At 45.8% G+C, this 22,104-nt stretch overlaps 1 protein-coding gene across 2 annotated transcripts in view; it reads left to right on the top strand.

Moving 5' to 3' along the window:
- PLEKHG1 (pleckstrin homology and RhoGEF domain containing G1) overlaps window positions 1-22,104 on the top strand; it is a 191,755-nt gene that overhangs the window by 77,629 nt on the left and 92,022 nt on the right. Inside the window, exon 1 of one of the 2 annotated variants that reach the window (XM_079780706.1) lies at window positions 2,432-2,574. The exons of the other annotated variant lie outside the window; for it this stretch is intronic. Within the exon in view, the coding sequence (XP_079636832.1) occupies window positions 2,457-2,574 (118 nt within the window). The 5' untranslated portion in view covers window positions 2,432-2,456. Of the gene's footprint in view, window positions 1-2,431; window positions 2,575-22,104 lie in introns of those variants that run through there. 2 annotated transcript variants of the gene reach the window in all.

Below are 22,104 nucleotides of genomic sequence, written 5' to 3'. Positions count from 1 at the left end.
ACGGTATTGATTCTCTTCACCCCACATGCTGTGTGCTGGCTGCACACCGCGCTGGGCCCCAGGATGGCGCAGGCCCAGCAGGAAGCCCACTGTCGAGTGAGTTGGTTTCTTCATACGGCCCCTGGATGGAGCCCAGGCTGGCGATGAAAGGTGTGGGGAGCTGGGGGAAATGCAGGCTCCCTGGCGCTGTCTTAGGCCTAGGAGAGCGGTCCTTGCAGTACTTACAGTGTTTCTGATGTGCGGGGAGGTTGGGGGATGGCTGGATGAGTGGGACAGATGTAAGAAAGTGGATGGCTGAGCAGGGCTGTGGTGTGTGCCCAGGGGACTCTGGGAACACGAAGGAGGCTTGGGGAGTTTTATCGGAAGTATCAGTTGGCTCCAGTGACCTCCTTTCTCACGTGCTTCCTTGTCACCTCTGGCGGCTGGTAACAGCAGCCGTGCCAGGGGCTCCGTGTCTGAGTGTGGGCAGTTTGCTGTGCTCAGAAATGTCCCTGAGTCCATATCCCCCGCCCTGGACTTCTGATTCGCCCTGTGGGGACGGTGTCTGTTGTTTATAGGGACCTCAGCTACGTGGCAGCAGCAGGGCCTCAAAGGAGAGCTCCCACTGAGAGAGGGTGAGGAGTTGTTTACAGTCCTCATGGCCCATCTTCTGCCTTCAGCATCACTGTGTTCTCTCTGCCACCTCACGCCAAGGATGCTGGTATCTGCTTGTCCTAATAGGGCCTCTCCTGGAATCCCTGCCTGGCCTCATCCCCACCATCAGTCTCCTGATTACCCCCTCACCTCCAAACCAAGACCAGGCCGCAGGCCTGAGTCCCTGGGTCCCCTGTGGTCCTGTCCCCAGATGCTACCCTATTCCCACAGGGTTGTCGCCAGCAGAAGGCAAGTTCAGCCTGTTTGTGACTCAGGGTGTGTGTGTGGGGCGGGGGGGGGGGGGGGGGGGGCGGGGGGGGCAGGGCGGGGGGTTGTGGGGGGAGTCACAGGAACTGAGAGAGTGTTGACGGCTCCTTTGCCAGTTGCCCTCGCTGCCCATGGCAAAGTGAGGAAGGAGAGGCACACCTCAGGGAGCAGCAGGACTTGGGTCTCTCGTCATATGCTGCCCCCAAGGTCGCACCGTCCCCAGAACACTGACGTTGGGGTGCAGGAGTAGAGTCAGCAGCTTCCTGCTCTCATGCCATTGAAGAGTCCCACCCTTCATTTCTACTGTCCCTCCACCTGCAATGATACTAAATTTTTTTTTAATTTTGGAAATGTCAAAATAATTAACATATGAGGGAAATTTCAACTAAATGACTGTAAAAATCTGTATCCTCGAAACACTGCTGCTTTTTTAGTAAACTGTAGGCTTTTTAAGAAAAATTATAGTCCGTTTGGGGTGGTTTTGGGAATTTGCCTGCCTCCTGTAAAAACAACCTTGATCTTATTAAATGTGGTGTAACTGGGGAGGGAGAGAAAGAGTGAAATGGGGCATGGATCATTCTCTCTGCATGATCCATGAAGTCATGAGGACAATCAATACTATCAGCACCTCTGAGGCTGTCTGTAGTTAATTCAATCTCAGTACCACCCAGGCTGGATGAATGCAGCATGTGGAGATCCCCAAGGGATTCCAGAACTTTCAACTCCTTGCCCCTCCCACAGCCTTAAAGCAGCTCTAACCCATACGCACCTGGCATCTTGACCAGTAGGGGGCATATGTGAGCAATGTGCTGTATACATGAAGCTCAGGTCCCACCTACGCAGTCATGTGGCAACTCCAGCTACCTTCCCAGGAGAGAGAAGACGTAGGCCATTGAAATCAATTCATTTTTTATAAAAGCCTTTGAGAGTTTACATGATTGTGAATTTTTATTTCATCCCCTTAATCAACTTTCCTCATCTACAAAAGCTGATATAATTCTAGGAAGGGAACCCTCAGAACATTAGAAATGCTTTTCATATTTTGTAAACAAATCCTGTGTATCTAGAAGAATGGATCTCTTTGGAAACACAACTGCCCGAAAGCTCTTCCTGTCCAGGAGAGGAAATAGGCACATAGGTGGCCCACCCACATACAGTCATTTTTAAAGGTTGAAACATTGGACTTAGCTTCTTTAGGTGACAGGGAAAGAATCAAAAACAAACCCACAGAAGCAGCTCTCATGGAAAGGAGACTGGCACTGCTGTAGCACAGAGCATCCTCTCCTATTGAACGACTCTGTCCATGTCTTCAGTTTGATTTTTGCTGTTGTCTGCTTTGGCTTGTCTCACGGGCCACACTTTCCCGGGGCCTCCTGAGGGAGGCGAACAGGAGATGGATGAGTGTGTGGGTGGAGGACGGAGGCGGGCGGAACTGCCCAGACCTGTCTGCCTTGGGTGTAGCGCCTCATCCCAGGTGGACAGGATTCTCCTGAGGGTGGCAGCCTGACAGCCATCCACCTCCTCCCGGCACCGGGGGCCACAGCTGCCCGGGGAGCATGCTGTCAACAACCATGGTGGGGGCCCTGGTCCGAGGATGGAGGAATCGAAGCGCTCCTCGGAGGGCTGGATCCAGGCTTCTCATCCCGCAGAGCCAGGACGGGATTCGGACCCGGGGTATGTTTGGGACACTCTGCTATGACTATGGGATTTGTTTTAAGGGTCTAGGAAGGTGACAGTGAGCTCATAAGCTTTCTCCCCACTGCAGCTAGAATTGACATTTCTAGAGTCTGTTTTTCCGACCATGTATGATGGCTAACTCACTTGTGGGAGGTTTAATTTCCCTTTGTCTAGTCAAAAACAGGCGCCTTCAGTAGCCACACAGTAAAAGATTATTATTCCTGCCTTATTTTCTTTCAAACGCTTTTAAAATATATATATATATAATCCTTGTTCTCTGTTATTTGTATTTAACTAGTAGGATAGAAAAGGTTTACTGGCTTTTGGCAAATTCTATTTCAATCATATTACCTTATTACCTCTGGGATGGGAAATGTAAAAGTAGTTCACTCCTGGGTTTCCCCAGTCGTTATTTTTATTTTCTGCTTTGTTACTATTGTTTTGAGGCAACAGGAGTGGCTCACCTGTTTGCTAAGTTCAAAAGGTTATGGTGGCCTTTTCTGAAATAAATGTTCACCAGCATGAAATACTTCTGAAAGAGCTGACCTCATTCTGGTCCGTCTAGCCCGGGACTTCTTAGGGACACTTGTTTAGAAGGGCATTCTTTGGTCTAGCTGCCGACCGACCTCTGAGAGAAGCGCAGAGCCAGCAGAAAAAACAGGTCTGAGCCCAGAAGTCACCAGCTCCCAGGGGCCCTCTGGGCTGGCCGGCCATCCCCTCAAAGTGCTGCTGTCTGACCAGGGGCCCTGCCCATTCCCTAAGCAGCAGATGCAGCTGTCCTTTCAGTTCACTGACTGTGTCTCGAAAGCCCACATGTGCCTGGCATTTTTCTAGATACCGCCACGCTCTCTGGTCTACAGCTGGCCTACGACGGAGAGGTGTACAAACTGAAGGTTGTCATTCGTTTGGTTCTGACTGTGATTTCAACCACACTTTTCTGGCTGGCTGTGTTCAAGAGGAGTCAACCCAAGAGATTCTTTTTTAAATGGTCTGTTATTTAGTCATTGCAAGGTTGTCAATTAGTTATTTAACCAGATATCCAAAAGACAGAGGGTTCTTCTGTGTTCTAAATGGCCCAAAGGATTAGAAATGATTTGTAAAACCTAGGCATTTAGTAAGGAATGTGAATCATAGTATTTCAAACATTGATCACCTGCTTCTGCTCCCAATCAATTTATTTGAGAATATTAAGAGCTTTACAAGATGACAAAGTAATATGTTAACATGTAAAGAATGGTCTTTTTTAAAAAAAACAACAACACAGCTTTTTTGAGATATAATTTACATTCTGCACAATTCACCCATTTAAGGGTATAATTCAGTGGGTTTTGGTATATTACATTATTGCTTTTTAATGTTGTGGTAAAATATATATAATATTAAAAATGGTATTTTAACCACTTTTAGTGTATAATTCAGTTGTATTAATCACACTCACAATTTTGTGCAACTGTTACCACTATCTATTTCAAAAGAGTTTTTATCACCCCCCCAAACAGAAATTCTGTACCCATCAAGCAGCAATCCCCCATCCTCCCCCACCCCCCACCTTTGGTAACCTCTAATTCTATTCTCCGTCACCATGAATTTGCCTACTCCAGATATTTCATATAAATCTAATCATACAGTATTTTTCTGTATGGCTTTTGGGTCTGGCTTATTTCACTTGGCATAATGTTTTCAAGATCATCCAAAGCATGTATCAGAATTTCATTTCTTTTTATGGAATGGTAGGTTTTAATTCGCTTGTATCTCATTCTCTTTCCTTTAAATATACCTTAATTTCTAACCTGACCATGAAGGAATCTTTGGGTATTTTTCAGTCTAGTGGCATTTTTATATTTAAGTTCTTTAAAGCATGAAGAGACTCTTAGGAAGGTATTGATTTTCAGTTAGTTCTTTAATGGCAAAGGCTATAGATTAATCTTCTTTAAAAAAAAAACTTTATATCTTTAATGCCTAGTCCAGGTCCTGGCATAGAGTATTCAACAAATTTATCTTGAGATGGACAAATGAATGGTTTTTAGGGTTTTACTCTTAAGTATCAGGAAAGAGATTTAGAATAAAAAGCTAGATGGTTTTTATGCTTCATTTCTTGATTCTCTGAGCAGTGATATCTTATCCTATATAATAAAAGCCTAATATGCTAAGTGTCTGAACATTCATTTGACCGGTCGCCCAGTCGCTATGACGCATACTGACCAACAGGGGGCAGACGCTCCAACCGGTAGGTTAGCTTGCTGCTGGGGTCTGGCCAATCAGGACTGGGGGAGACAAGCCACACACGCCCTGGAACCCTCCCACAGTCCCTCCCTGGCCCCGATCACTGGTGGGGCCCTTTGGTCTGGTCTGTGCCCTCTCGCAATCCAGGACCCCTCGGGGGATTGTCGGAGAGTCGGTTTAGGCCCGATCCCCACAAGCCAGGCCAAGGGACCCCACAAGGGATTCGTCCACCGGGCCTCTACTTTTGACATAAAAATGTATAGTTACAATTGTTTCACACCCCATAGAACCACTAAATATCGGGAGTAGGTGTGTTAACTAATGTAAATAGTTCACTGTGACATGTCAGGAGTTCAGGGAGACCTGACAATGCCTGGTTCCTGCCTTTAGTGAGTATCTGGGGATGTTTCTTATTGAGGGTGACCGGAGTAGCCCAGCTGCTAAGCAGTGTGACTGAGACAAATCTTTTCAATCATGAACTTGGCCCCATCGACCTTGCTGTTCTCTCTCAGGGCTGGGCCCAGGAACTGGGCGCAGGCAAACTGAAGCAGAAGCTGCCACAGCCCAAGAAGCCCCGTTAGACCTCACTGGAGCAGGGAAACTGAGGGCAGAGGTGGATTGGGGGTGACTCACCGTTTTCATCCTTAAATAGAAAATGTAACTAATTTTTGCCAGTTCTGCCCAAATAACGTCAGGGTGCATGTATTTCCAGATGGGTACCCCACCGTTCAGCCCACGACCAGGTGCTCTCACTGTGCTTTGACTGTTTTTTCCTAAAGGTGTGAAGGGCATGAGAGGAAGGACGAGGAATGCAAGATGAACCCCGGGGATTAGGACTTGAAAGTCATCCAAGGATATGCTTGCTGGAGATGCTTTCCCCACCCACTTTCTCAATAGCTAATCAACAACACACCTTTGCAAATTTAAATTGCAGCTAAGATGTCTGCTTTGTTGAGGGGAGAGGTCCGTGTTAGTGCGTGGGCACTTGGGGAAATTCTGTTCTCCTCCAGTGGAGCCCCTGTGAACACCAGGAAGAGGGTTGTGTTACTCAGGCAGCTGTGCATATGCAGCATGCACTGTACACCTACCTCCTGATGCTCCCTCCTGAGCTAAAGGGTGAGCCCAGCTAGAGCCCTGTGGCTTGATGCTCTCTCAATCCCCGTGCCCAGATCCTTTGTAGAGTAGGTACTCGGGGACTATTTCATAGCAGTGACTTTAGGAACATGCAATGCAAGATGTTATAAAATAAGGAGCCCGGTTTTCATATATGGCCTGTGTAAATCTACCTTGATGCTCTGTGAGTCATACCAGGTACTTAAGTTATTATTGCTCTTTACATTTCAAAGGCATGCAGACTACCATTGGCCCACATATAAAATAATAATTTCTGATGGTGGAGCTGTGCACCCTGTAGTCGAAAAGAAGCCCTTCCTTCCTCATTTCTCAGTGACAGCCTGTAATCATCTTTGAGTGATTTTTAAGATTCTTTCTAAGCCACTATTTCCTTCATTGTGTTGGCTGGGGAACAGTTTCTCCTGTGTCAATGGGATGGTTCTCATTCCTGCCCGAGCCCAACCACCCACCTAGTGAGAAGAGGTAGCTGTAAATCTCAGCCAACTTTCTTTTCCTACAATTACTCTGGGACGAAAAGTCAGATGACAAAGCCAGACAACCGCCAATATTTATTGAGGGCCTTTGGGAAGTTCCAGGTAGCCATTAGAGCATGACTGAGCTTTACCCAAACCTGATTTCCTCATTAAGTTCCAGCCTAGGCTTAAAGGAACAGGGGATGAGGGGGGCGGGGGTAGGAGGGGATCTGGGTGCCTGTCCAGCCAGGACATGGCCCCTTTCCTTCTTGAGGACTGGGTGGAGTTGGAAGTAACCTGCTAGGCTTCTATAAATCCCAACTGGAGTGTTTTACCTTACCCCATGTATGGCCTGCCCACTGCAGGCATGGGTGAAATGAACACTGAGACACTGCACATCACAGCTCGGTCTATGGTTTGTCTATAAACTAAAAGCATTTTCTCTTTGGAAATCAAAATTAAAATTTTCCCCATTTTATAATTAATGGTAATGACTAAATATGATAATAATGCTGTAAAATAATTTACTGTATCTCTCACTGTTTCTGATGGGATTTAACAGACTCATACTCTTGACTTAAGTAATTTTACTTAGCTTACACCAGGTATATAGTCCTTTTCCCATATTTCCCCATAATTAACTATGTAATTATCATTTAATAAGAACCCCTTATTTTAATTAGAATAATCATAGGGCCGTGAAATAATAAATATTCATCAAGCAACTGCTATGCATAGACTAATGAGTATGCTGGAAAGATAAAATAATATCTAAGGCTTATTCTTGACCTTAAAATAGTGTTTGTAATCTAGAGAAAACAAACATAAAGAAATGCAACAAACATAATATGAATAGGCAGAGTTAGGGGCTAAGAAGATATCGGTGGAAGAGGAAATGATGAATTTTTAAGAAACAGTATAGAGTTTACCACATAGTAGAACTTGAATATACGTCCAACTCTGAAATTAGAGCTAATAGTAAATATTTGCTCTTATCACACTTAGTCTTTTTTAAAATATATTTTTATTTTTATTGATTTCAGAGAGGAAGGGAGAGGGAGAGAGAGAGAGAAACATCAATGATGAGAGAGAATCACTGATTGGCTGCCTCCTGCATGCTCCCTACTGGGGATCAAGCCCACAACCCAGGCATGTGACCTTGACCAGATTCAAACCCGGGACCCTTCAGCCCGCAGGTGACGCTCTATCCACTGAGCCAACAGGCTAGGGCCTTTTAGTCATTTTTAACTAACGAATGTTCTACTAAGTCAAACTGAACACTCAAAATTAATCTAGTTATGCACTGTCAGGGGCAATTATAGTACGTAAGTGAATTCAAAAGCTTCACGTGCATTGTGATTTCCATGCTTGGAGAAGAGTGGGAGGGGCATTCCAAGGGCAGGCATAGAGGTATGAAAAGCTCATGGCATTTGTGGAAAGTGTTAAGTTGTCCAACATAGCGGCAGTTCCAGGCCAGACTTTAGAAGACCTGAGTGCCGAGAGGTGGAGCTTGGACTTGACCTATAGACCATAACTATTTCAAGCTTTCCTGGTGGTGGGTAACCTACATCCTGAGTTTTAGAAGATAGCTATATAAAGAAATGGTCTTAGGAAGCAAGAAATTGAATTTATCAAGATAGATTAAGGGAGTTTTTGCAATGATTCAGGCCAAAACTCTGAAAGTGACAGTAAGATAGAGAGAAAGGGTGGACATAAATGTAATTGATTCTATTTTATGACCTATGTAAAAGTTATTATAGCTATTATTCAGAGAGCTTTGTCCCAGTGCTTATACCTAAAATGAATCTAGTATTTAATTTATGGAGTTGAGTGAATGACCAATGAGAGACTAATGCCACTGAAGATTTTTATTTCGTACATTTCCCAGGAGGAAGGGGCATCGCATGCTATAGGTGCCACAGGAGGAAGCTTCAATGTCAGTCAGGAGGCCGAAAGGAGCGAGAGGAAAGCCTGGGCTGGGCCTTTATTGTGGTTCCCATGGGAAGAGCAAGGAAGGGCAGGTAAACTGCTTGGCATCAGCTGGTTTGTCTAAGTCCAGCAGGCCTTGGCACATAGGAGCTGTCCCTAGCTGTCTGGTGACTGGCCCTGCGGTGGGGAAGGCAGGGGAATACTGCTTTTATGTGTGAAAATTAGATGAGGAGGTGTTTCAGAGCGCATGCTCTGGATTGCAGGGAGATAGAAACAACTGTGGCTGTTAGCTTGGCCTTTAACTTATGGACACCAAATAGATGAATACAGAATCTAAGAAAACATGAGCTAGAAAAATCTATATCCCGGACACTTGGCTAAATGAATCATATGCTTTATCTCATTCCGTGCTCTCGGTAATCTATGGTATGTGCTAAATTGTCCCCATTTTATACATGAAGCAACTGAGCCCCCAAATGATTCTACAGCTTATCCAAGTTCACACACGTAATCATGATTTTTTGAGCTGGATTCAATCCTAGACATCAGTAACTCCAACACCCTGCTATTCATCTCTGTGCTCCATTGCACGTGGTCTTCTCTGCTGGATTACTCTTCCTCATCCGGGCTCAGGACGTGAGACTAGTCCTGCTGAAAAGGAATGATGGACACTTGTAGAAGCTTCTCCAGAGCTCCCTGGATGAGGAAATAGAAGTCGATTTAATGTGGGTCACTGTCTCTCTCTAAGTATGAATATGTACACTGGTGGCCTATCATTTGGCTTGTTAAAATACATTAATTGATTAAATGTGTGACTTAATCACTGTCCCCTCCCTTCTTGGAAATGCTTCTCTCTTTGGCTTCTCTCTTTCTGATCATTCTAACTCTTGGAAGCTCTCATGTCAGCAAACAAAAGCCCTTATCAGATTTCGTCCTCCCCTGTGTCGTCAGCCAATGACCTGAATTGCCTATGAAATAATGTCTGATTTCCCTGGGAGAGACGGTGAGGTCTTGCATCAGTAACTACCCCGTTTGGTCACAGTCAGTACAATTCCTTGGTTCAGGCCAACCACTCCCCATGAGTTCCTTCTCTTACAGCCATCATGACTTGGCTGCCTTCTTACCCCACCCCTCTCTCCATACATCTTCATGCATCACATCCATGAAGAGTCAGCTCGGTGCCCGGCCTCTGTGGGAAGGCACCCACGGCACCTGTAAATGATGCAATGAGATCTTATGAAGCAGCTACTTGGCACCAAGCCGTGGCAGGGATGCAGAGCCATGAGTGGCCTGGGTCAGGATCTCAGGGAGCTTGTGACTGGCTTAAGAGACAGGGCCATTTAGTAAAAGATGCAAAATAACAATTCAAGGAAATGGAGGCTGTGCCACACAAGAGTTTAGAAGTCATTCCCAACCAAACTGGTACCACTTTGTAGTAGGTATTGCTTTACTCCTCTTCGTCTTGCTCCGTGTTCCTGTAATTTAGGGAGTTAGACTCCTTTTTTTAAAAAATCCTCACCTAAGGATATTTTTTTCATTGATTTTAAGAGAGAGAGGGAAAGACAGAGAAGAACATCAATGTGAGAAAAGCACATGGATTGGTTGCCTCCTGCACATGCCCTGACCAGGGCCTGGGCTGGGAATGAGCCTGCAACTGAGGTACATGCCCTTGACCAGAAATGAACCTGGGTCCGCAGGCCGACGCTCTATCCTCTGAGCCAAGCCAGCTATGCAGGACTTGGATTCTAACGGGACTGCGAACCATCAGACACAGGCGTCGTAAGTCTAGTTTCTAAGAGCCTTTGCCGAAGGGGCATGGCTGAAGTTCCTGTTCTCTATCCGCTGAGTTAGTTTTGTGGGGACGGTCCCTGTCCGTGCATCGGGGCTCAGCTACAGGGAGTTTTCAGAGCAGAGAGAGTCAAATTTCAGTCCCAGGGTTGGACTGTCTGGTTCAAATACCAGTTTGACCACTTATTAGTTGTCTGACTTTGAAAGTTACTTCATCTCTAAGTGCCTTGTTTTTCTCGAGCGTAAAATAGGGATGATGATACCCACCTTTCAGAGCGGTTGTAAGAATTAACTGTGTTAATTTTTTCCAAAGAAGCTTAAATATGGTACCTGGCACATAGTGACTGCTCAGCAAGTATTCGCTGTTATTATTAGTCATTAGTTTGTGGTCCTCACGACTGTGATTCTCATCTCTGAGAGATTGTCTAGTCAATTCCTAGTAACTGGAGCTGCCTGATTTTTCTAAGCCATCCCGTCCATCCATCTTCTGTGCCAGTAAATTTTTATAAAACTGAAGTTTAACAACTTCAGCATAAGCATTTCCCCTGGAATACCAGAAACATTAGTGTTTCATTATTCCCACATGGACATGTTAATAGCCACCAATGGCTTTTAAAAGAATTGGGAAGACGCACAGCATCTGTTGGTCTCATATTGGAATTGCTGTTGTGTTTTTGTTTCCATGTGAGCCTTATTTTCTCAAAAGCTTATAAGCCTTCAGCTCCATGGCGAGATTCAGCAACAAGTTTCTGTTCCAAAGAACAATATTTGTCTTGCTTGAACATGGCCCTACTTCTGATTTTCTGTACAAATTTTCTGTACGATTTTCTGGTTGCTCTGAGCTTTAAGCTTTTAGCACTTGCATTTAGCTTGACGGTCTCCCAAATGTCATTTTTCGTATTTGATCATTTTGAAAAACTTCTTAAAAGCTGCAAATACAGCACATCGTCTTTTGGCTTTTTGATACGGAGTTGCCTTTAGTTGCTCTCAGTCTAAGATAAGGGTGTAGAAAATGTTAGGAATTCACTAGAAACACATCTCTGTTCTACAGGTTAGGGTCGGTCCCAGACTGCAGGAAGTATTTCTTCCTTAGAGAGAAGAGTGCTGATCCCCCTTTCCTGCCTCGAATCCGGCCCTGCTGCTGACCAGTGCTGTGGCTTTGGGCTTGTACATAGCCTGCCTACGCCTCAAACTGCCCATCTTTGAGATGGGAATAACAGAGATCGTATAAGGACTGAACGCGACAGTGAATAGCAGAGCTCACAGCGGGCCTAACCACCATGAGCACTCAGATGCTCATTCTGGCAGAGGTCTGGCCCTGCAGTTTCTGTAATGAACTATATCCGGCTGTTGGAGTTTTCTTGAAACAAAATGTGCCCTCCCTGAATGGAAGGGCATTTTATGTGAAAACGCCTACTTATTTAGGTCACTCTGGTCGGGAAGAAAGTGGGGGGGGGCGGGGCGGGGGAGGGAATCCCTAACATAATAATTCAAGTATAGAATATTCACCTTAAAAATGTTGATTTTCTTGACTATTTTCACAACCAGTCAGGTGAACTTGGGGTCTTCCTTTTGTAAGTCATGCAGAGAGGACAGAACACCAGCTATCAGCCTGCAGTGGTGTCAAAAGCCCTGGCCGGCTGTCAGGGTTGTGATGAGGAAGGATTCAGATCACGGGAAATGTTTCAGAATGTCTTCCCTCTGTAAATAGTTTTTAAAGCCCCTATACCCTTTAAATCGCTTCTTTGAGAGCTCAAGTTGAGAGTCTGGGAAGTCTGGCAGTGAAATTTGTACTAAAACCAAGAGGCCGGCGGTAATGCCACCGGCGGGAGAAGTGGCGTGCTCTGAGAGTGGCATGCCTTTTCCCGTCCCCCAAGCCCTGGGCCCCTTTAAGGCCCACAGTGACGGCAGGCTGCCAGCTCTGGAGTAAGATCTGCAGGTTTTAATTTGAAATCAGAGGATGACATTTAGACACTTGTTAATGCATTAAACACTGTGACTCTCTGGTTACACACACACACACACACACACACACACACACACACACACACACACCGATGTGTGCATACACGTCTCCCTCCTTCGGGGACACGTTCGTGCTTATCCGGGGGCCTGTTTTGCTTCAGGCCTCTTGATCTCACTCTGTGGCTCTGTTTCTGAACAACAGTATCTCTATGCAACACGCATGGAAGGAGTCTTAAGCCAACCAGCATTTGCAAAATGAATAACTGATTCATGAGCATGATTTGACAAGTGCCTTTTCAGCCCAGACATGTAAGAGGTCATCTGTGCAGAGGGAAGAGGTCCCCAGGTAAGTGTTCGTGAAAAGTATTCTTTGTCTGCGTGAGGCTGAATCCACTGGTGGTTCTAGAAATCCGATTTGAAAGTTTTTACAGGGGCTGCTTTCTACTACATGTTATCTATTAAATGTAAGACTTTGTTGATTTTCAAAGGATAAATTTGCTTTTGAACTACCAAGGAAACATGCAAATATTATGCTAGGATCACTGAAAAATTCCTTGGTTTTGATTATTTTGGTGGTTTTAAAGTTTATATGCATATATATGTGTGTGTGTTTGTGTGTGTGTATATATATATATATATATATATATATATATATATATATACACATAATACATGTATGTATGTACATATACATATATGCTGGGCTATATTTTACTAAAGATTGATTGGGTACCACATCAGAAGTACTTTTTAAAATATGAATACATGTAAGCATTTAAAAATTTCTTCAGAAGCTGAAATTGATATATGATCATGTAATTCTGAAACAGTAAGGACCATTACATACAACATGTAAATTCTTGAGGTTCCAAAAATGGATAGGACAGTAAGTTTTCAATTACTTCATCCTCCTGAACAATTTGGCAGGCTGTGGGGTCAGGAGAGAGCACTGAACTTGGAGCCAGGCCGCCAGCCCTCCGGCTTTGTGCCTTGGGCGTGTCGAGCCCTCTGTCCGCGTCCTCAGAATCTTTGTGGGGGGGCCGAGCCTAGGGGTTCTGGGTGGGCAGAGGGCGGGGGAGTGGGGAGACTTCAGGACACTCAGCTGGGAGGTGAGTGGAGATGTCCGGTCCAGGGCAGGCTTCTCCTGTTTCAGAATCTTGCCCAGAGCGGGCCAGGAAGCGGGGACCCCCCTGCAGAAGTTCTGCTTGGTCGTTCGGAATTCAGATGACCCCGGGGGGGGGGGGCGTTGCCACCTCTTCGCGTGCAGCGGAGAGCCGTTCTGCTTCTCCATCTATTGGAACATCTGTTGATGCTGGCCGGCTGGCTGGTGGGAGGTGGACACAGACGGCTCCCCGCCGCGCACAGGGAAGATGCTGTGTTTTGTGTCCTAACACCAGAGTGGCTTTCCCAGGCAGAGGGACCAGAAATGTCACCACAGCGTTGCCTGCTCAGGAAAGTGGCTCTAGTCCCGCGGATGGACCTAGAGAACCTGCTTCTTGGGAGCTTCTGAAGCCATGCTGTTCCTTGTCTTTCCTTTCACTATTTCCGCTAAGGGCCCGCTATTGGCAAGGGCATCAAACTGGGAAGTCAATGGTGAACGACCTTGCGTTGTATCCATTTTGAAAGATAATTTTAGTTAAGGAAGTTGTTGGCATATTAATGCTTTGACTCCCTAACCCGACTCCATATGATGAAAATGAGATGCAGAGTAAAACCTTACCAATTCCAGCTCATTGAAATAGTTTTAATATTTACTGAGACTGCTCAAGGAAAAAGATTTGGGGAACAGTTAAAGAATTGATAACACTAACTTACAATAAGAACAGCAATGGGGCATCCAAAGATTACTCAGGGAAAGGTAACCACATCCAAGTACCCCCTGCATGGGCTCCAGGCCAGGCGATACAGAAAGCTCTAGAGCTCCTCACTTACTCTTTTGTGTCAATTGTGCAGGTTGTGTGTGCGTTTGGGTGGGGTTAGGGTCTCTGTATATCAAATCTTGGGTTCACGTCTCACGTTAAAAGGGGCTGATTTCACTAATAAACGTTCGCCTCTAGAGATAACTTGAAAAACAGGTTAATTCTATTATAATTGGTAAGCTCGGTCTCTGAAAAAAATCTTTTATGGTTCTTTTTTTTTTTTTTCAGGAAGAGTCTTATTGGTACAATTTATGTGCTTAGCATTTATCTTTTTCTCATGGCTAGTACAAAAACCAATTTCAATGTAACATTGGATGATAGTATTGTGTTCATCACTGTTACATCCTTTTATTTCTTCTTTTTATTTTTATGTCCTTCACAACCAAACTGTAACTGTCCTTAAAACTGGTGAAAACTGGATGTGTTCCATGGGCTGAGCTGACATCAGTGACCTGGTTTTGTCACTGTGCTTTAGTTGTGCAAGATGTTGCCATTGGGGGAAACGGGGTGAAGGATACAGGAAACCTCATAGAACATTTCCTTCTTTCTTCTCTCTCTCTCTCTCTCTCTCTCTCTCTCTCTCTCTCTCTCTTACCCTCTCCCCCTCCCTCCCTCCCTCCCTCTCTCTCCATTTTCTTTGGTTTTCTCTTCTTTCTTTCCTTTTCTTTTTTTCTTCCTTCCTCCCCCCCCCCCCCACTCCCCAGCTTTTTATTGAGTCATATTTATTTCAAAATAAAAAACCATTTTAATGTAACTGTTCTCTAAAAGCCTTACCTGAGGTCTCTCACGCCAGACAGATATCCTGAAAAGATGCTTTGGCTCATTAAGTGACTGCCGAGTGTTAAGTCCTGTGAGGTTTTGTGGGTAGCAGGTAATTGCCTTGTAAATGTAGGTGCTCCATAAATGCTTCTGGAGTGTCATGGTCTCCGAATCACCTTGCTAATGGCAAGAGAGAGCTTTGATTTTGAGGTCTGTCTACTCATTCCGTCATGCCATTTGGCCCAACCTACTTGTCTAAGCAATCAGTCCAAACCCTGGGCTCTCTTAAGGGGTAGGAGTGGCAATGCTGAGAGCTAGTGACATTCCTTGGGCACCCAGTATGTGCCAGGCTCATGCCTTGCACTCATTAAATATCTTAAGCCTCAGAACACCCCATGATGACATGAAAACTAAGCAAGTTTAAACGTGGCAGTTTAAACAGTAATTAATGTCCCTAATTGCAAAATAGTTCACTCTACAAGGGATCTTAATGAAAGGCAATGGATCTTCTTAGCTAAACAAATAAACAAAAAAAAATTTTCCTTTTGAATTATAATGTAAACAAAAGGAAACTTTGAAATTGTGTAATCATTCTCCTCTTCTGAGAATAAATACTGGCACTTATCCACGGCGCCTGCTGGTTTTGCTAACTCCTGCTAGGTTTAGCATTGAGGGAGCCAAGTTCCAGATCCCAATGAGAATAATATTTATCAGTGTCCGTGAGCAGGTTGTATTGTTTCACATCGATCATGTGCTGGGTGGGGAAGGTAGACAGGGTCACATGAAGCACCCGTGCCAGAGTGAATCATGGATGGTGTCACGTGCCAGGAGGAAGCTCCCAGGTGTCTCATCCACATTGGGAGGAAGAGGCATTCCGTGCTAGCATTCAGGGCGACCAGCAGGCTGGCCAGCCTCCCCAGCCTCTCGCCATCACAGAGCAGCCGGTACCCACCGTGTACCGGGAAGATGCACAGTGAGGAAAGCACAGCCTCCTTCAGGCTCAGCCGCTGATGAGGTGGATCATGTGTTCCCATGACCAGCAGCACCAACACCACATGAGGACTTGTTAGCAATGCTCAGGCCCCACCACACACCACAGAATCAGTGACTCTGGGGTGAGGATACCTACTGGGCTTTGAGAACCACTGGGCTAGTTTACCTGAGCGATCCTCTTTCCAGTCTTCAGCTTCTTCTATAAAATGGGAGATTTGACCCTAGCCAGTTTGACTCAGTGGATAAAGCATCAGCCTGTGGACTGAAGGGACCATGGTTCTATTCCCATCAAGGGCACATGCCCGGGTTGCGGGCTCCATCCCCAATGGGGGTGTGCGGGAGGCAACTGATCGATGATTCTCTCTCATCATTGATGTTTCTATCTCTCTTTCCTTCTCCCTTCCTCTCTGAAATCAATAAAAAATATTTTTGAAAAATAAAAATAATAAATAAAATGGGAGATTTGCAGTAAGCTGTTTCTAAGCGCCTCTCTGAACTCCAGGCGCACATCCCAAGCTCTCTAATTCCGTAGACCTGTGATGTGCATGTACATACCTGGTGGGATTGCACAGGCATTGAGAGAACAGGCCCTGGCTGTCTGGGCTTCAAACTCTTAGCAGCACCTACTGAGCCTTCCTGTTGGTTGAGTTCTTCATCCATACTGTGGAGATGACAGCACATGCCCTAAGGGGGTTGTGAGAAATTGACTGAAGCACGTGGCACAGTGCCTGGCAAGTAGGAAGTATCCACTTGATTGCATTTTCTATGATTGGGTGCCAGGCGCCACGATGGATGTTTTGTAAGTGGTATATCACTCAAATCAAATGGTTACCCATGAAATAAAATGGTCCCTGGTTTTACAAAGACTGAGTTTGATGGAAGTTAAAGTCCAGGACCATGTGTTAGCTTAATTTAGAGATATGGTGACATTCTTCTGGCCTAGCTCTGGCCTCTACCCTGACACTCTTTAACCCTTAACTCATTTAACCTTAATTACCTCCGTAAAGGCCCTGTCTCCAAATACAGCCACATCTGTGATATAGATCGCAGAGGGCTCTGGGGAGGGGGAGGGGAACACACCATTCAGTCCACAGCAGTGATTTAAGAGGTGTGGACCCACACCTGGGAAAATGCTGGTTTGGAGAATGTACTAACAAAACCACCGGCGAGTCCATTTGTCAAGCATCTAGTTTACAACGCCATTGTGATAGCTGATGAATTAAAATGTCCACATAGATTAAAATCTCTGTCTACAAGAAAATATTTAACTGCAAAGCATGTTTTGCAGGCCATCGGAGCACTCATTTTCATAAACTATAAATGGTTTTACTCATCTTCAGAGGAACCTTTGTAAATTAAAGTCATGGAGTGAGGTGAACTGAGGCAGAAGGGAAGAATCCTCTCCCTCTCTCTCTCTCTCTCTCTCTCTCTCTCTCTCTCTTTCTCTCTCTCTCTCTCACCACGGGGTTTCCAGAGAACCCCCCCGGAAGGAAGAAGACAGCTGCGGGGACCAGCTTGTCCTCACTTGGTCCTGTTCTGCTCGGGCCCTCACTGTGCGTGTCCGACCCCCCTGAGCCCGACCGCCTGGGCCTCCTGAGTACGTCCCAGAGCTGTGATGAGAAACGCCAGCCAGTGCCGTCCTTGACGTTTGTTAGACTGGCTTGGCCCAGCTCAGTCTGGAGTGCTTTTTCCCTCGGGGAAGCTCTCCGCTGCTGCTCTCACGTGGGGATTAGGAGACCGAGGCTGGTTTGTTTTTCTGTCCCCCTCCCCACTGCCTCCTCCCCCTGCTCCTGAGGGAAGATATCACATATCAGAGAGTTTCTTCTTCAGAAAGACTTGGGGACGTCTGTGAATCCTCACTGAGGCCGGCCTCTGTGTGTGGACATTTTATCTCCAGGGTTCAGAGAGAAGTAAACCCTGGCATGGGGTGCAGGGTGGGGTGTCCCCCCCTTTCCAGGAAAAATGCCGATGATGAAGGCCTCTGGGTGTGTTTTTAAGTGCTCAGTGTCAGATGCATGAGGGCTCTTCCAAGTCAGGCCTGCTTACTCCTGCTTTTTCTTGCCCATAAGCCCAGTCTCACAGCCCTTGTTTATTTGGATGGGACTGGGGTCCGCAGCTCTAAGCCTTAACTTCTGTCCTCTTACTTTTTAAAAAGGTACAACAACAAATGAATGCTTTATGAGATTCGGGTGTGATATGTAAATTTTGACATTTCTAGCTGATCTTGGCTTGTTTTTCAGAAGAGTGTCCAAAACAAAGTCCCACTTCAGTATTTGTAGAAGGGTCTTGGATGGCCGGACCCCGAGTGTGGCCAGACTTCTCAATGTGTTCTTCTGCCAGCTGTGGTTTTTGTCTTACTGTCCCAGGATTTTTCAATGTCAAAAAGTATGACACCAAACTATTGGAGTGTTTGGTTTGGCAGAATTGCCATTTGCACTGCTTCTTCCATCTGCATTCCCTCACAGAGACCCTGAACAAACTCTGACCTTTATGGATGTGCTGTATGTTGGTGACAGCTACCAGGAATAAAGACTGATGAATATAAAGAGTGAAACAATGAAAATAAGAGTTCATGAGGCCCCATGGTAAAGACAATTTAGATTTTCTAGCCTGAAGTAAATATTCTTCCACCCCTCCACTGTAAACATTAGTCCCTCACCCCCCTCACGAAATATTTCCATGGTGGTTCTGATCTTAGGGTACTTTTTTGTGTTTTTTTGTTGTTGTTTTTTTGCCTACTCTTGTATAGCCTAACAAACAACAAGTGATATTTTTAATTCTTTCTTTCATTTTCACCTGATTTACACTTTGAAGAGAAATAAATTATTCTTACCAGATTATTTCTAGTAATCTGGTCGTTCTAGGACGACTAACCTAGATACTGTGTAGTTGTCAAAATGTGTCCATGTCTGTAACCCAGAGTCAAATTCTCTAGGCTCCAGGGACAGGCACGTCATGTAAGGAGTGAAGGGGGCAGGTGTCATACTGAAGGGATGGTGGGGGATGCGGCAAGCTGGAAAGCCAGGATAACAGGAGCAAGCTTCGCTCCGCCTAGTGCTGCGAATGAGGATGTAAGAACAGTGGTGACTGATGCTTCTTCCTTCTTTTCCTGGCATGCTCTCCCCCAGGGAGGGCAGAAATCTGCATTTGTATGTGAAATATCCTAACTTTTAAAATTTGGTTCCTCAACCGAAAGAAATCGAAACCCAGTGTTGGCAAACAAGTCTTCCGGTCACCCTCTGCTTGCTCAGCCTCAGACCACAACCTCTGGGGGAGTATATTAGGTCAGGTACTTGGTTGAGATGCAACCCCAAATTATTACCCCTGTGGTGGAATGAGTTATTTCGTGATCTTCACTGTAACCTGGTTTTCAGAATGCGGTTTTTGCAGAAAGTGGAGATGAGGTCACTAAAGAAGTAAAAAGCATAATCTTGATGCTAAGCATTGGCCTGCCGTCAGACGATGTTCAGAATTTTTGTGGGAAATCTTTCTGTTGATAATGGTTGAGTTAGGTGCCTATCACAAGCTTGGCCGCATAAGGAATTACAGGCCATTTAAAGCAGTTTCCTTGTACAAAGGCCACATGCTCCTGGTGTTTGCATCAGCTTGTGGTCACCTGACTGTAACAGTGAGACCACATTTAAGATCCACATGTTATATGAGAGCCTCAAGAGAGACTGTCCGTGGAGTTAAAAAAGTGGGTCATTGTGTCCACACATCGTCCAAAACCATGGGATCTTAGATCCATAGACTAGGTAAGTGTTCTTAAATGTCACAGACTCCAGAGTTTTCATGTTACTAACCCAGAAGGAATCTGGAGCCCAGAGAAGTTAGTGACTTGCCCAAGACGACAAAATTGTTAAGGACAGCTGAGATGCCAGACATCTCAACTCCAGGTCTGTGTCCTTTCCACAGGTCACTTCATGAGCAGCAAATGATGGTTTAGGCCAGTGGTCGGCAAACCGCGGCTCGCGAGCCACATGCGGCTCTTTGGCCCCTTGAGTGTGGCTCTTCCACAAAATACCACGTGCGGGTGCGCACGTACAGTGTGATTGAAACTTCGTGGCCCATGCGCAGAAGTCGGTTTTCGGCCTGGGCGAGTCTATTTTGAAGAATTGGCGTTAGAACACTCAAGGGACCAAAGAGCCGCATGTGGCTCGCGAGCCGTGGTTTGCCGACCACTGGTTTAGGCAGAACAAAATTAGTTCAGTTTGGGGGACGGATTTTATTGCTCCATCACTAGGATGATAACCAACAGTCATGGTGAAAACCTAACTCCCCGATCCTCTGATTAATCCTCTGGGGTTTGCCATTTTGTCACGTCTTTATTTGTTCAGACACCCAAGCAGATGTCTTAAGTTTGGAGCCATATTGGCACTGGGCAGTTGTCCTGGCTTTGGATATCCTCAGAATGGTGACCAACAGATCCTGGGAAATACTCAAGGCTCAAGTGTGCACAGTCAATCCATAAGTCCCCTTGAAGTAGCAAGACAAAGCAAGTAGGGCCACCCTCCCCCAGGCTGTCCTTCCTGACCCTCTTCCTTTAGGGCTCCTTTGATGTTCACTTGAATCTGATTACACCTGATAGGGAAGCGTAAGTTGTGGTTTACTGTAACCACATCTTGTAAGGGGCCCTGTCCAGACAATTGGGCGAGAACAATCATGGTTACTGCCCAGAGCTCTGCCCAGTGTTTGGAGGGGGAATAAGAAAAGCCATGGAGAAAGAGGCTGATATACACAGAGGAGGGGGTCACCCCAAAGTAGAGAAGGAAACTACAAGTTGCTTTATAAGGGGGATCATTATAGTCAACACAGCGATTACCGTGGTGTGCACAGTATATTGGCAGACAAGATTGTCCATGGAAAAATATCTAGGTTGGGTGGTCACCGTGGGCAGAAGGCCAGGTATACCAGCAGTCTCCACTTGCAGGAAGTAAAACCATGGGCGAGCTCTTCTCCCTGCCTGGCTGCCCCTCGTTAACCCCTTCTCTGCACTTAGTTGTCACACATCCCTTCTGCAGGGAAGCCTTCCAGGACACCCCATGCCAGGCAGGTCCCCTGTACATGTTACAGCACCCATGCCGTTCCTACACTGTCACTTACCCATGTGGATGATCAGTGTCTGTCTCCCTGATCACACCATGGACCTCTGAGGACAGTGTTATTGCTGCATCTAAAAGTATGACATAGGAGGAGCAAGGAGAGCATCTATTTTCCACACTTTTCAACATTTTTTTCCAGTAGTAAAAAAAATTGGGGGATTTTTAAGATTCTAAAAACACTCAAGTGGCTAGCCATAGGAAAGCAGGCTCTGGAGACTCATGGAGATGGGGATCAGAGGGTGGTGCCCCTTTTCAGTGCACCCCCATTCTCCATAGCACGGGCAAACCTTCCCCACCCCCACCCCGCTGAACCCCGCCTCTAGGAATCACTAAGTACCTTTTCAATACATATTTGAATGAAGAGGCATATACTTTTGTTTCCTCATAGTGTCCTTTGAAGAACTTCAGCTCAATGTGAGAAAATACTTTAAGGCTTAGAATTGCCCCAAAGTGTGATGGACTGACTGAGCAGGGATCAAATGCCTGGTAACTGACAGTATCCAAGCAAAGACCGTGCATGCGCGATGAGCTATTGTAAGCGGTCACTCACGCCCCAGATAAGCAGTTAGACTGGAAATCCGCAAGAGTATCTCTCCAACATTGCTCTTCTGTTACCAGAAGATTTCAGCCCATATAACCACTACTCACAAAAAGTCCACAAAAGCAGGGGTTTTACCTGTTTTGTTCACTGTCGTACCTTTAGTGCTTACGTCCTTGCTTGGCACTTAGTAGCTGCTCAATAAATATTTATTGAGTAAACATAGATCAGTAGATATCACATTCAAAATGTGTTTCTGGCATTGAATAGATTCCAATTAAGTATGTATTGCATTGACCTGAATCCAGCAGGCTGTAGGTCAGAAAAGCCGCTAAAATTGGGCTATAATCACCATTCTGACAGAGTATGTGAAATCACAGTCACCAGAGATGCTGGAGTTAGTGTGAAGTTGTACCAGCCGGGGACCTGCCAAGAAACTAAAGTAGCTCAGCTGGCCCCAGTGGGAGAGTTCAGTGAGGGCGCCTGCACTAAGGTGGGGGCTAAGGGAGCCAGGGATTGAAGCGCCAAGAGGCTGAAGCAACGGCAGGAAGCTTTACCATCAGTCTCCAGGACAACCCACAGGGACCCCAATGGGTGCTGGAACCATGGGGGCTGGGCCACCTTGGGTGCAGCCACTGCTGAGCACCGACCCCACCTCAGCCAGGGAGCAGGGAGAAAGGCCCCTGTTTCCCTCGCTCTTGCTTCATCACATTAGTGTCTCCCAT

Source organism: Cnephaeus nilssonii (genome assembly GCF_951640355.1).
Source record: "Cnephaeus nilssonii genome assembly, chromosome: 9".
Taxonomy (NCBI): Eukaryota; Metazoa; Chordata; class Mammalia; order Chiroptera; family Vespertilionidae; genus Cnephaeus; species Cnephaeus nilssonii.
The sequence above is the reverse complement of the archived record's forward strand: the minus strand, read 5'-3'. Positions and strand labels throughout refer to the sequence as shown.